This window comes from Protopterus annectens, chromosome 4.part1 (assembly GCF_019279795.1).
Source record: "Protopterus annectens isolate FY-2018-M chromosome 4.part1, PAN1.0, whole genome shotgun sequence".
NCBI lineage: Eukaryota > Metazoa > Chordata > Ceratodontiformes > Protopteridae > Protopterus > Protopterus annectens.
The window spans coordinates 470,184,823-470,200,549 of NC_056734.1; the positions used below are offsets into that span (position 1 = coordinate 470,184,823).

The 15,727-nt window shown below is 31.7% G+C and overlaps 1 protein-coding gene across 1 annotated transcript in view; it reads right to left on the reverse strand.

Annotated features, from left to right (window-relative positions):
- Positions 1–15,727, reverse strand: part of LOC122801235 (mucin-5AC-like) — a 475,953-nt gene that overhangs the window by 14,237 nt on the left and 445,989 nt on the right. The window contains exons 20-21 of the mRNA XM_044070787.1: positions 5,286–5,525; positions 1,722–2,000 (exon numbers count right to left, since the gene is read on the reverse strand). Of these exons, the coding sequence (XP_043926722.1) occupies positions 1,722–2,000; positions 5,286–5,525 (519 nt within the window). The remainder of the gene's footprint in view (positions 1–1,721; positions 2,001–5,285; positions 5,526–15,727) is intronic.

Sequence of the window (15,727 nt, forward strand, 5' to 3'; positions counted from 1 at the left end):
AGTATATTTGTATCAGTTCAATCCTGGACTGGGCCCTATTTGATAAATTTGTATCAGGTACTGCACTCTGTACAAGTTCAGCCCTGGGTTGGGCACTATTCACTATTAGGTGTCACATATGGTGCAGGTTCAGACATAGTTTGGGCCATATTCAGTATATTTGATTCAGGCATAGCACTCTATACAATTTCAGATCTGGGCTGAGCCCTATTCAATATATTTGTAGCAGGTGTTGCATTGTGTACAAGTTCAGATCTGGATTGGTTCCTAGTCAATATATTTGTATTAGACATCAACCTGTGTACAGATTAAGAGCAGGGATTGGTCCTACTTGGTACATTTGTATCAGAAACTACATAGTGCACAGGTTCAGACCAAGGTTTGGCCCTATTTGTATTAGGCATTGCATTGTGTACAGGTACAAACTCGGATTGGTTGCTATTCATATATTTGTATCATATTTTTTTTTTAATTTCTCCAAATCAGAGAATGTACTGTGTTTACTGAATAAGAAGAGCCTGTTCAAAGATAAAACAAGACAGGAGCAGCAGTTAACAGAGAGAGCTGTCTCCTGCATGATTAAGTTTTCATGCTTAGCAAATATGTCAGTACTAGAGTTTAATAAAAAACATGCAAGTTATACAAAATGTTGGGGAGAGTCAATCAATAGGTTAATTATCAGCAGAGGTACTTTAAGAATATGTAGATAAGAAAAAAAATCAGAATGCTTCAGTCAGTCCAAGGCATAATTATTGTGCACAGTTGTTGAGGTCATTTTCAAAGACCAAACTAATGTATGTATGTGCAGTGATAAAGATGTCATCCTTTTGTTGTGGACAGCACCAGTAATACCTCATTTGGGACTTTAATTTCTATAGTCCAGTTTAGAAGGTAGGTATCAAACAAGTTCAAAAATACAAATCAAGAATAATCAAAATATTGAGCAGTCCTCAAGGCATGGCAAATGTAGGAAATGGGAGGTAAGCAAGGGAAGACCATGTCATCAGCATAGCTCTCAACCTCTTAGCACAAAATATCTGGACAAAGCCAAAAATAATGGGGGTGGGGAACAAAGTCCCAAAAATAGGGACAAATTTTAAATATTTCTCTTATAAACTTAGAAAGTGGCTAGACTAAAGAGTTTTGTGTTACCATGCATTTTCTGAGTGATATGAAGCCTGAAACTCAAATGCCTGTTATTATTTAGTAAATTCAATCCCCACGAATTTGCCGCAAAAATCCAGAAAATTACAAATTGTATGAGGAGCAGAACAAAAATATGAGGCAAAAATCTTTACATTCTGCGAAAATCTGCAAATATGTCAGTACTAGAGTTTAAATCTGGAGAGGTATCATCAGTTAGGACGGTACATTCTATATCACTGAACAGGAAGTATTGAGGGCATCAGCTAAATATAAGACTGAAAATAGGAAATGTTTCACCATAGTATGACAGTTAAGAAAGTGTGTTTCAGTATATCTAAGTGCTCAAGTTTGGTTTGGACATATAAAACCATTTAGGGTAAGTCTGCAATTGAAATGGCTATCTGTAACATTTAGTTGGGCCTTAACAGCCAATACATCTGCAGATATCTGAGTGTTCACAAAAAATGTTATCTAAGAGTGCAATATATACTCAGTATAATGTAATCCACATTTGACAGCTTGTAAACAGATGAAAATATCTTACAAATAAAACAGCATGATAATGAGTAACCTACCTGTATTCTGCCAAGCCAACACTCCATTGTTGGAAACATTTCCAGTGGTTACAGTTTTAATTACAAACATATAGCTATATCCAGGCTGTAGTGTTTTAAACTGAGCATGTAAATTTGTACTTGGATAAATAGTCAGGTCCATTTTCAAAGGCACGGAATTGTTACTTATTGTGACCAGGTAGTATTCAACAATTCCTTGGGCAGCTGACCATCTGACAGTAACTGATGTATTTGTTGTTTCATTTGCCAGAAAGGAAACATCCGACACAAGTCCTGGTTCTAAAACATGAGAAAAATGCTATTAAATAAATAATGCAGACATTATGTCAAACAATTATCAATAACTTACCTAGGTGACCATCATATTAACTGTGATAAGCTACAAATAGCATTTTAATGTGAAAGTGGAAATGCAGCACAAAAGATGTCTGTCTTTATTCAATAATAATATACCAGTACAATATGACAAGGATGAGGTTATTTGATAGTTACCAATGATGTTTGCAAGCTCATGCCATTAAACACAGCTGAGTGGTTTAGATATAAAGTATATATCAATCCTGCATAGCCCACTCTTGGACAGTAATACTCGAAACATACAAATGTTTAATATTTTAAACCTGTTCTACTACCTTTTATATTACATTTATCATGTGGTGTTTGCTGTCAGTTTTAATATTGCCATATCTGAAGCTCCAAGGTTTTTTTATGCACATAGCACAATGTTCATAAGGTTAGTTCTGTATCTTATTCTTAGGTTCATAGGTAAGTACTTGGCTAGCTGCCATTGTGGCCTGTTTTAAGCTTAGCAAATTTCCCTTTTGGTGCTTGAATTAACTTGTCCCATTTGGTGTTACCCATCCCATGTTTGATAAGTATATATAAAGCCTAATGGGAATAAATAGGATCATACCACAGATAATTTGAGGAGACTCATGCATGGGATAAAACATTTGGAGCTGCCTCTGTCCATTAGTATACAGGCAGTAGTTCTGGAGTAAATTTTCTGTTTCCTATCCATAGATCCAAGCTGCACTAGAATAGGGACAGGTATAAGCTTTGTTTTAAATGGATTGGGAAGTCTGCTCCACAGCAATGGCATCCTCTACAAGATATACCTGGACCTTTTAGAATTATTGTGTCCCATTTTCAGGATAATTCAGAGTGGCAAAATAATCCCTCCCCCACATAAATTTTCTGTAATCTCACCTATACCTAAACAAGGAAAGGATAATAAGTTAGTACTTCATAATTAAATGCAGACTATAAAATATTTACTTCCATGTTCACTACAAGATATATAGTAGATAAGTTGATAAAGTTATTAAAGCTCAAACCAGATTTATAGTCAGTGGATCAATGTATGATATTATAGAAAGGGTAGTAACTATCTTAGATTTAGCAAAAAGAATGAAGAAATTAACCCTAATTACCTTAGCTATTGAGAGAAATTTAGATTCTGTAGACTGGAACCATTTGTTTAAAACTTTAGAAGTGTTTGCATTTCTAGAGCAATTTATTGGAATATTTAAAAACCTTTATAGAGACTCTAAAGCATATGTTAACATTCAGTCTTACATTTCTCAAGGATTCACCTTAAACAAAGCATAAGGCAAGGGTGTCGCTTGTCCCCTCTATTATTTGCATTAGTTATTGAACCCTTAGCTAACAGTATAAGAAGTAATGAAAAAATAATTGATTCTCAATTAGCAAGGATTGCCACTCTAAAACATAGCTTTTTGCAGATGATATTTTACTAACTATAGGAGATTTAAATCATTCAACTGAAGAAATAGATGAGGAAATTGAAAATTTTCAATAAATATCACTGCTGAAATTTAATAATTATAAAACTGAAACTTTAATGATTAATTACTGGATAGTAAGCTTAAAGATAAATATAAATATAATCAGGACAGAAAAGAACTAAAATATTTAGGAATAACAATCTATCAACATGTGAATAAGATTATTAATAATAATTTTGAAAAAAACAATTGAAGATGTGTTACTTCTTATTAAAAATGGAATTATTTTTTTTACTTCTGAAGATAGATTAGTACTTATTAAAATGATTATATACCCAATATTAAATACATATCACATGCAATAGCTTTAATACGGATCAAAACATTTTAAAAGAAAATGGAAAAATATTAACTTTACTCTTATATGAAATAAATTCTTAAAACTGTTAAGAAATATGTTTTTTAAAAGTCCATTAATATAAAAATGAAATGTTTGTGCTTTCCAGTTGCACACACCTCCAGATTTAGTGAAGCACAGAACAATGTTAAAAGGAGTTTACTAAAAGGGAATATATTAGTATTATGGTCTGATTGCTTTGAAAAAAGAAAAGCTAAGACAACAGAATTTTTAATGAAAAAGTATAAGGTGGATTACTCTCTTAACCAGTTAATATTATCCATCAGTAAGAAATGAAATAAATGTGTAGATTTTATGACTGAAGAGGAAGAGAAGGTTATTCTTCCATTATATGAATGCTATCAGTGAAGGTAAATTGACCTACAAAGGAAGCTTAACAAGTTATGCAACTTAATTATAAAAAATAATCAAAATAATTTTGATGCAAAATTCTAGAACTTTTTAGATAGTGGATTGAGTGACTCAACGGTAAGAATAAAACGTTCTTGCTTAAATCAGTAAGTCAAACTTCTTCAAATTTATACTGGAAAGTTTTTATGTAGAAATATATACATAAAACATTTATTACTTCCTACAAAGTCTCTAGGTTTAGTAAAATGACTACTTCAGTCTGTTGGAGATATAGTAAAGATGTAAAAGCTGATCATACACACATGTTTATGGATTGCACCAAATTAAATGTATATTAGGAAAAGATAAGTATGTTTTAAGGGGTTTTGGTCCAATAATTATTCTTTAACTAGATCAAAAATGCTAACAAATGTTCTACTTCCTCTAGCTGTAAAAGCCAAACAGCAGAAAATGTCTTGGAGTCTTTTGATAGTAGCTAGAATAGCTATTACAAAAAACTGGAATTTGAATTCATTTCCTACACTGAAAGAATTTTTAAATTTAAAAACAATACTAGGTAAAACTGGAAAAGAAGTGATCAAAATAAGGTCCATAAATCATGCTAAGACTTTTAGTTTAATGTATTCATAATATTGTATAACAAGTATGTGATGTTGAATTTCTTCCTTTCTGTGTATATATTGTAGATATGTTAAATGAATAAACAATTTCTCAAAAAAATGTCACTATCTTCAAAATAACATTGTTGTCTTCTTTTCTGTTTCATGTTTCATTAAGAGTGCATTGGAAATGTTACATGTCCATTACTATTTTTATTGCATTTTGCATACGACAAGCTTCCCCATGTTTGTCAGATCAGGTAGAAATATTAAAGATATTTTCACTTGATCATGATACCAGGCTATTAAACTCATATCAATGGATTTGAGATATAAAATAGTAAGAAACTTTTATATTCAACACCTTCTATAATATATCCGTGTATCTTTCATACATGTGAATCATTTGGAAGTTTTTTTAAGCTGTACAATTTATAGAAGGAGTTACCTGTTGTGATATTCACTGAATGAATCAATACACCTCTGTTTGCTATTTGGACTGTGTAGGTTTGTCCAGGTGTAAGGCTGTAAAAGTAGCAGGTGTTAATGGAGAAATTAAACTGGCAAATGAAAGTTTCCTCAGGAAGTATGGTGACTGTATAGTTGGTGCAAGTAGAAGTAATGTTATCTGACCACTTTATGGAAAAGCTGGTATTCCGCTTCTCTGTAACTATTATCCCTCCAAGATCTGAAAAAAATGAGACATCAAGATGAAAGTAAAATATAATATATCACAATGGACAAACATTGATTCGTGTTTTGCATCTACAAGTACACAGTGTAAGATATCTTACCCAAATTCTTACTAAATGCATCCTTTGCATTCCACTGGCCACTGTTCTTTTGACCATAAGACCTACTTCATTAGGTAAATGTGTCTGGATAAGTCTGGATCTAGTATTATGTTTCATAAATACTGTAGCAATATTTCTGGCAGCCAAAATTAACTTTTTCATCAAACAAAGAATACATTTTGAATTCCTGTAACTTAAAACTGTTTGATCTCATTTGTTGTTTGTTTTAGACAATCTTCCTCAGTAAAATCATTTTTTACACATCATTTTATTTCTTCTCAAGTTATTTTAATGCATTCAGCTTGCAGATATCTATCTTTGTGTGTGATTACTGCTGCATGATAGAAGATAAACATCAGAAATAAAGTTGCTTGTCCTTAGCTATATTTTATATTGGACTAAAAATACAGAATAGTACAAAGATAATATTTTATTACAATAGCCAACCAGCCGCATAAGTACGCAACAGAAATACTCCAGAGAGTTGTTTTCCATATGAAATTGCTGCCAGTATGTAAAAAATAATTAACCTAAGACTCAATGAAGACATCAGTGCTTATCAGTTATAGCCTTTCAGCTTGTATACTCAGTGTCTCGGTAATTATACACCTGCCATCAAATCTAGATAATCATGCATAACGAGTGAACTGCAATAATATCAAATAGAGCATGATCAGAAGTGGACACCTTTAATAAATACAGACCTAATTCCTATGACAACTGAAAGGTAACTCTTTGGCAAAAACAGAGTCAGCAGTTCTATATATAAATAGTCTTTTATGCAGCAAAATAAGTTAATTTACAGAGATGTATTATTATGTATCAAAACCTGGACTGTTGGATTAAAAAATCTGGAAACCTTCATAAGAGTTCAACTTTAAACATCTTGAGTGGGTGCAATACTTGCCATTGCTTGCAATATGCAACACAGTAAATAGAATTAACAGTGGATTCTATATGAGGTCACCATTTTGACAAGGATTTACCTTACTGAACATTAGGAAGGGGTGGTCAGTTCTAATGCATACAATAATGGCAGATCAAGATTATTCCCATGGGTATATGCTCCTTATTTTTGAAATACTGCATGTCTATCTTCTCCAATTAACAGACTAGGAAGCTGTTATGCTAATACCCAGGCCAACATAACATACAAAATTATTATTATAGTTCAGTCTTCCCTCCATCGTTCAGAAAAACAAATTTGCCTGCCTCTCTCTGCCACACACACACACACACACACACACACACACACACACACACACACACACACACACAAGGAAAGGAATGCTTGTTATAGGAATAATCAAACTGATTATCTAAAAAATTGAAAAAATGCATGAGATGTAAACTTGTTGCACGTGGTAGGGTATAAAACTGTATTAAAATCATTACAACCATTTGAACAGTTGTTTTCATTGCCAACTGATTCAGCTAAAGCATTAAAAAAATGTATATATATACATATATATATATAGAGAGAGAGAGAGAGAGATAGGTAAATTCCTTCTTTATCTCTTACCAGCTCTTCCCTTAGCTCCTTTATTATATTTTCATTCTTTTTAACACTGTCTGCCAACAGGCCATTAATGCATTCCTATTTTCTTTTAAAAGTGTGTCCTTCCCTTCTTTAATTTTCTTTATATTCCTTTTTTGTGTCTCACTTTCCTTGTTTAGGCAATTAACATCAGTTCATCATTCTTTTGCACTGTTTTCATTCTTGTATATTCTTTCCATAGTTTTATGTGCATTTCTTTCATCTCATCAATCTTTGCCATGTCTCCATTTAATCTGTGTAACCTCCTGTACATGTTTTTACTGTTTTCACCTCTTTTAACACACTACAAAATAAGAAATGACCTAAAAATCTTCTTGTAGCTATACACATACCACATTTTATTGCCTTTAAGGTGTTTGAAACTACAGTTGCATAAGTCCTACTTGCCTGTTTTGTTTCAGTTGCAGTTGTATTTTGTTTTTATATGGTATTATGATATCCTGAAAATTTACTCTTGTTAGATGATTCTGGCTTCAGGTACTTTTCTCGTCTTTGTGAAAGTGAAAAAGCTTGAACACTCATTTCCCCTCAGGATATGTTCAGCCAATCAGCTGTCTCAGGAAAAATGGAGAGGAGTCACAGCTTTCAAAAGCTGAGCAGTACTGGCTTACACTGCCACATTACCCAAAATGCCACTGAAGCAGTGGGAATGATGAACACGTTTTTAGGTTCCCATTCTGAATGCATGTTCCCTACTTTGCCCTATGTTCTTTGCTTGCAGTGATGTGGCATTTGTTAACAAACATGCCTATTTTTTTATTTTTGTTTTCTCAAGCTGCAGTTAAAATCTCCTATTATAATTTTCATAATAATACATAGACACAAAATTCTTAATTTTGACAAACATCTCTCCTCCTTTCATATTATTACTTGATGCGTTTATTATTATTTTTCTAAATGGGTCCTTCCTGACCCTTAAATCTACGACTAACAGCCTTACAGGTTTCATTCTATATATATTCAACATTTTTATTTCTTTAATTTTCAGTAGCGTAGCTACACAACTACATTATTCTGGATCAAAATGCCATAATACCTCTTTTCCTCACAATGCCTGTAATTGGTTTCTCTTTTGTGATGTTATTAATCTAACATTTGCTAGCCATATTACTCTTTATTATATCTGCTCACACAAGTTTAGTATTGTAACCCTCCCCAAGTCATGTTTTAAACTATTTACATCTAAAGAAACAGCAAGCAATCTCTTCTTTATGTTTTACTATTTTCATTTTTACATTTTTATTTTCTTTCTTGTAACTCTGTATGTCATATAGCATTTTAATTCTTGCTTGTGTTTCTTTTATAACAGTTTTACTACTATATTCACCTGGTTCCAACATCACATATCTGTTTTGATTTATTATAATCTATTTTTCTTGTTTACACAATACCATTATATTATCCAAATGTTTATTACTAATACCCCAATCTAACCTCTCTCCTTCTTTTTGACTTACTTTATTAATAGTCACATCGGCTACATTTTTTGCTCCATAATTACTTTCCAGTATTAGATTGTCCATTATTATGCACATTTTGCCATCCAGTTTGTTCACAATCAAACCAAAAATGTCCATGGTTTCCACGTTTTCTCCAGTTCATTTCACAGTATTAAAATCATATTTGTTTTGGGTGGTCATTAACTAAATGGTTAATGTCACCACAGAAAAAAACAAGATGCTGGGTAGTTCTAATACCTTATGGCTTATCTCTGTCCACTGACTTTTTCTTACTGTTTAATAATGTGATCGATAAACAGTTTAGTGAAAATGAATATGCTGTATCAATGAGGGGTTAATCATTTGTGCCTTATAGAAGGGCAAATCTATTGAACATTGTTGCCACACTTAGATTGTTTCTCAATCAACTGAATTTAATCATTCTGGCTGAAAACAGTTTTCTAAAATCAAAGCAAAGGATAATATTTTGAGAAAACAGAGTATTTTCTGTCCTATAAGGAAGCTCTATTGTATCAGTTTTGAGTCAGTTTCTGAAAGTGAAATAATAAATATGTCAAATAGACTTGTTAAGGTAAGTTTCACAACTTGACAATGTCCACAAAGAAAACTTGAGATGATTTTGTTAAAGATAAGAATGTTTGATCCATGAAATCTGATAACAGTTAAACACTAGTGATGATGACTAAAGAGGCTTATAAAATGCAATGAAAAACAATTATTAATTGACAAAATATGCAGTTTCAGAACAGTCTTTACAGGAAATGATTAAAGCATATAATGTTTTTGGCATTTTTATTACAGGATTCTTTTCATTTCTTTTTAATAAGATGAGGGATGTGACAGTAAGAAGATAATCTGTATCTGCAGCTATTCATGTTAAAGAAGTGCATTAATGATTCTTATCCTACTGCTTGTGCCCAATCATTTACTGGCAAGTTGTATAACAAAAGAAAAACAAATCATTGCATGCAAAAATAAATGTAACTCCCAGGAAGCCAACATGGTCTTGCTAAATTAAACAAATCCTAATCAAAACAACCATAGCCAGATATAAGGTAAAAATAACCACCCAAATGAAAGACAACCACAAGGCCTTCTTTAACTTCATTAGAAAAATAAGAAATAATGTGAAACACTGCGAAGATCTAATAGTATAGCAATAACCCACGCCTGGGTGTGGGTAATGCTGGATTTACCCACGGTTGGCGTGGTTTGGTCCCGAGGGCGAAGCCCGAGGGACCAAACAAAGCCAACCGTGGGTAAATACAGCATTACCCACACCCAGAAGTGGGTTATTGCTATTATACCATGACATTATTTAAGAAAAGAAACTATTACTTTTCTTAAATAATGGCATAGTATAATGCCTGTTTACTGCCCTTCCGCAGATGTCTGGCATCCGTGACAGTTCTGATGTACTGCGCGCCTGCGCAGTACATCAGAACTGTGGGCAAAAGCAACGGAGAAAGCAAAATCTCTGTTGCTTTTTTTTTTACTGTTTTGCTATGTTAAATGGGTTTAACATAGCGAGACAGCTTTAAAATAAGCAACGGAGATGTCCATTGCTTATTTTAAAACTGTCTCGCTATGTTAAACCCATTTAACATAGCGAAACAGTAAAAAAAGCAACGGAGATCTTGCTTTCTCCGTTGCCTTTTTTTTAAAACCTGTCTCGCTATGTTAAATGGGTTTAGCATAGCGAGACAGCTTTAAAATAAGCAACGGACATCTCTGTGGCAGCAGCTTAACCTGGAACTGAGTGCAAGTTACATGAGGCTTATGAACAATTTTTTTGAAAACATTGAGAAGACCCTGATTGAGGAAATAGAACAATGTGAAAAAGATGTTTTAGCAATACTCAAGGGCGATATCTCTAATGATGTTTATCAAGCCTTTATTGAAAGAGTGCATCTACTAGATACTAGGTTAGAAATGAAGAAAAAATGGAAGCTGCAATGAGACATCGATGATTTTAAAAACGGCCATATTTTCTCTTGGCCGAGAACTGAATATAAACAACCGTTAATGGCCAATAAACAATTGCAGCAAACTGTAAGTCATAAAGATGTAACAAAATCCCTAGACCAGTTAGATGATTTCAATCTACCGCTTGCCTCGACAGGTGGATTGACCAATCAGCAAACACGCACATTCAACGCCACTTCGACAATGCATCATCGTCGTGAAGCAGACAAACTGAAAGGAGATAAAAATACTATATGTTTACCATCAGGTGAAGCTAATGTGGAACTTTTATTAGTGTCTGCAACAGAAAGTGTAAACCTAGATACACTGAATACACCGACAACGGCAGTGCAGTTGCGCGAAACCAAGGAAAAGAGGCAAACTGAAATTTCAGCTTTTTTACCTTTTCGGTTGAAGCAACCAGAAAAGGTATCAGTACACAAGCAACATATCGAAGGAAGTCCGATATTAAGGACAGGAGAACAACTTCAACAACAAGGGGCGAAGAGGAAACACAACAGCCCAAAGAAAAGCAACAAGACACCACACAGATAAACGTTAATATAACAAAGATGAGGGAAGGTACTGTAAACCTAATGCAATGTTGTTTTTCAGATGAACATTACATGTTGCAGTAAAGGGCTTAAGTTTGTTCCCTTTGCTATGGACAATATTGTGAATGTAATCATTGATTTGAAACTATTTGCTAGAAGCTTAATGCTATGATTGTTATTTAAAGATTCTACTAGAAGCAATTTTGGTTTCAAAAAGTCAAGTCTATTTATTCCCCAGTTATCTCTTGTCATATTGGCATTTACAAATATCGTTGAAATGGAATTAAGGTCTCTGTTTTCTAAGGGGCGCTATGCTGTGAAGAAATATAACTTAACTTATGATGAATATCAAGCCCTTACACACCTAAAGAATAATAATGAGATAATTATCAAGCAGGCTGATAAAGGTGGGGCCACAGTTCTAATGGATAGATGTTACTATACAAGTAAATTTAAAGACTTTCTTTCTGATACTAATACATTTAAGAAAATAACATTGTCTGAGGTTAAAAATCAAATAACCCAGGTGAATATGGTTATATATGATATGCAGTTAAGAAATGAAATTTCATTAGAACTGTTTAATTACTTTTCTGTTTCGTGTCCTAAAATTCTGCAAATATACGGAATACCGAAGATACACAAATTTTTGGATGATCCCCCACTGAGACCTATTGTCTCAGGTAAAGGGTGGATAACTGAACCAATATCCAAATACTTACAAAAAATATTGGCTGATATGTTACCGAAATGTAATAGTATAATTAAAGATAGTACACATTTTCTAGAGAAATTAAATGTATGGTATAGAAGTGCCCCTAACGATTATATTTTTTTAACACTAGACGTAGAATCCTTATTCACCGTTATTCCCATTGACTATGGTGTGGAAGCAATAAGAAGATTACTATTGTTGAATTCAGCTAAACAACCATGTGAAATAGAGAATATATGCCTTCTTTTAAATTTGGTCTTAACTAAGAATATCTTTATTTTTTTTTTCAAAACAGGTTTATTGTTTTAACATATAAGAGAAATATCATAACAATTTTATACAAGTAATTAAAAATAGGTATTATTATAATATTCAACAAAACAACTAAAGTATTTACAAAGACATCTACTGCAATCAGATCAATTAATTAAACTAAAATACCGTGCTATTGAAATTAGAATTTTTTTAACAAATTTTGTAAATTATCCCATACAATATAATATGATGTTTTTCTAGTTGTTCTCATTCTAATTGTGCTTATTTCCATATGGCACATTATATTCATAACATTTTTAAATTCATTGAACGAAGGAGGTGTATCTGAAATCCAATTTCTAGTTATTATTTTCCTGGCCACTGCTAGGATAGACCATAACAAGGGAAGCTTAATCTTTTTAACACATTGAGGTACAGGTGTGTTGAATAATATAAGAGACTTAGAAATAATGAAATTATCTGTAAAAAGAGCCTGCAAAAATTCATTAATTGACTTCCAGTATTCTTTCAACTTCATACAGTCATAAAACATATGAGCCCAGTCAGCATTAATTTATACATTACATCTCTTACATAGATTATCTTTATTATTTATTTTATTCATCATCAAAGGTGTATAAAAAGATCTATGTAAAAATGTCCATGTATAAAGTCTCCAGACAATGGAAGATGTAGTTCTATAAGCAGATTCCAATATATATTGTTTATCTTGTTGAGTTGGTGGGTCCCCATTAATAGAGGTGAAATAATTCCAGTATGAATCTACACTGTAAAAGTTTCTTGTCTGATAATTTTATGTATATATGAAAGTTTACCTTTATCAGAAACTTTATGCTGTAAATTTAATATCAAGTAATCAATCAGTTTTGGAATAGATTCTTTAACTGTTATAGACATTAGATCTATTCTATCAATGAGATGTTGTCTAAAGATCTGAACCTCTAACCAGCAAGTTTCTCTTAGATCAAATTCTTGTTTTAAGAAATCTAGATTTTTAACTTTATTATCAGATATCAGCTGATACCAGTACTTTAGATCATTATCTATAGCTAAATGAGCTCCTTCAGAAGTAGATGACATAAGCATACCCTGAGTATACATTATAGGGAATACAATAAAATTCCATTCCCTATACTTAGGGTGCATGAATATAAAGTTACGATAACTAATAATAATATTTAATGGGTAACAAACCATATGTTTAGGTGTAATAGGTGAAGTACAAAATTCCTTTAGCAACCACAACATGGAGTTACTTACAATCATATTTTTATGTGTTAAGGAGATTTTCATGAAGTGCATACTAATTAGCTCCCAATAATCTTTCCATTTTGCGATATATGACTGATCTATTAATAAAGTAATAACTTTTATAATAGAAGAGATAATATATAAATTAAAGTCTGGAAAAGAAATACCCCCTTGAGACCAGCTATTAGTATGTTTCTTTAATGCAATCCTAGGTCTATTAGGTGACCATAAGAAATTTAACATTAGTGTATTCAGTTTCTTGATAATTATTTTTGTAGGTGAAAGTATTATTGATTGTATTAAGTATAAAATCTTGGGGAATATTATCATTTTAATAATTGTAAGTCTCTCCTCCATAGTAAAAACATATTATTCCAGGTATTAAAAGATTTTGTATATTAAGAAAACAGGTATTATAGTTATTATATATAATAGATTTAATATCTTTAGATAGTATTATACCTAAATAAGTTATCTGACCTGAATTGGGTACATATTTAGTAAAATCACTAATGAGAATATTTTTCGTGTATATATAGGTAGTATTTTAGTTTTTTCTTCATTGAATATTAAACCAGAAATACTTTTAAAATTCATCATTTTATCAAATAAAGACTGCATAGAAGAATTAGATCCTGCTGATGTAATTAGAACATCATCTGCAAAAGTTGAATTTTTGATGTTGTATTTTCGTCTATTTCAAAACCCTCTATGTCAGTACTGTTTCTAATCAAATTAGCCCAAGGCTCCATTACTAAAGTGAATAATAGTGGAGAAAGTGGACATCCTTGCTTTGTACCTTTAAGAATGGGTATTTTTTGTGAAACATATGTTCCTACCTTAATATAAGCCAGCGTTCCTTTGTATAAATGCTCAATTAAATTTACAAATGCATCAGAAGTTTGTGCATTTCAGTAAGGTAAACAGATAGTCCCAACTTACTGAATCAAATGCTGAACCTATATCAAGACTAATAAGTGTTAAATCTTTCTTTTTCCTATTTGCAAAATCAATTAATGTTAAAGTTCTTCTTATATTATCAAAAGTATTTCTATTTACAATGAAGCCCGTCTGATCTATATCTATAATGCCGGGGATGATTGTCTTCAATCTATCAGCAAAAATACTCATAAACATTTTATAATCAACATTAAGTAATGAGATGGGTCGATATGAAGAACATCTAGTTGGATCTTTATTAGGTTTTAAAATTGGTGAAATAAATGTATATTGCCAAGATGGGGGTTATTAACTCAGTTTGGGCCAAAATAAAACCTTATGTATTAATGAATATGTAGTTTTAGAAAGGATTTTATATATCTCTGGTATAATACCATCATTACCCGGTGCTTTGTTTGATTTAAGCTTATTTATTTGTGTAATAACTTCTGTATATGAAATACTCTTGTCCAATAGTTTAATCTGTTGTTTATTAAGCTTTTTATTCATGTTTGTGGTTATAAACTCCTTTATTTTATCTTTAGGTTCCATGTTAATGTTGTTATGGTTAATCTTGTTAAAGTGATTTCTAAATTCATCCAGTATTTCTGGTATACTAGAAACATTCTTCTTTTTCCTTAGAGAAAAGATTTCTTTGATATGGTTTTGTTTATTCAATCTTTTTGTTTTATTTTTAAGTCTATGTAAGTATTTGGGGCTTATTGAATAAGACAAAAACTTGTATTTCTCTAAAGTTATTTTAACTTTATGAATTAAAATTTCTTTGTATTTCACATTTAGTTTGTTTATTTCTTCAATAACTTTCTTGTCCATAATATTTTCTTTATTATTATGTTTATAAGTTTACTTTGAATATCTAACAATTCCTTATCCCAAGATTTCCTTTTATTATTATACCATCTGATACTTTGTCCATATAGATATGATTTTAAGGCATCCCAAACATAGACAATGGAGACTTCAGGAGTATTATTTATGTCTAGAAAATGTTGTACTTCTGAAAGTATATATTCTTTATAGTCTTTTAGCTGAGTTAAGTATGCTGGAATCCTTTTGATCTGAACATTATGAGTATTTTTTATCATGAATTCAAAAACAATTGAGTTATGATCAGATATAGGACATGAAATGATTTTGGAATTAATTAAATCTGTTACCATCTGGTTAGAAATAAAGACCCTATCTATTTTTGAATAAGTTTTGTATCTGTTAGAAAAAAAGGTGTATGGTAATGATTTTGAATCTATCTGATTATTAATATCATTCAAATGATAAGAATTAGCAAAATCATTTAAATGTTTTGCTTTAGATGTAATTCTTCTTTTCCTTATAGTGGTAGTATCACTTTCATGTAGTA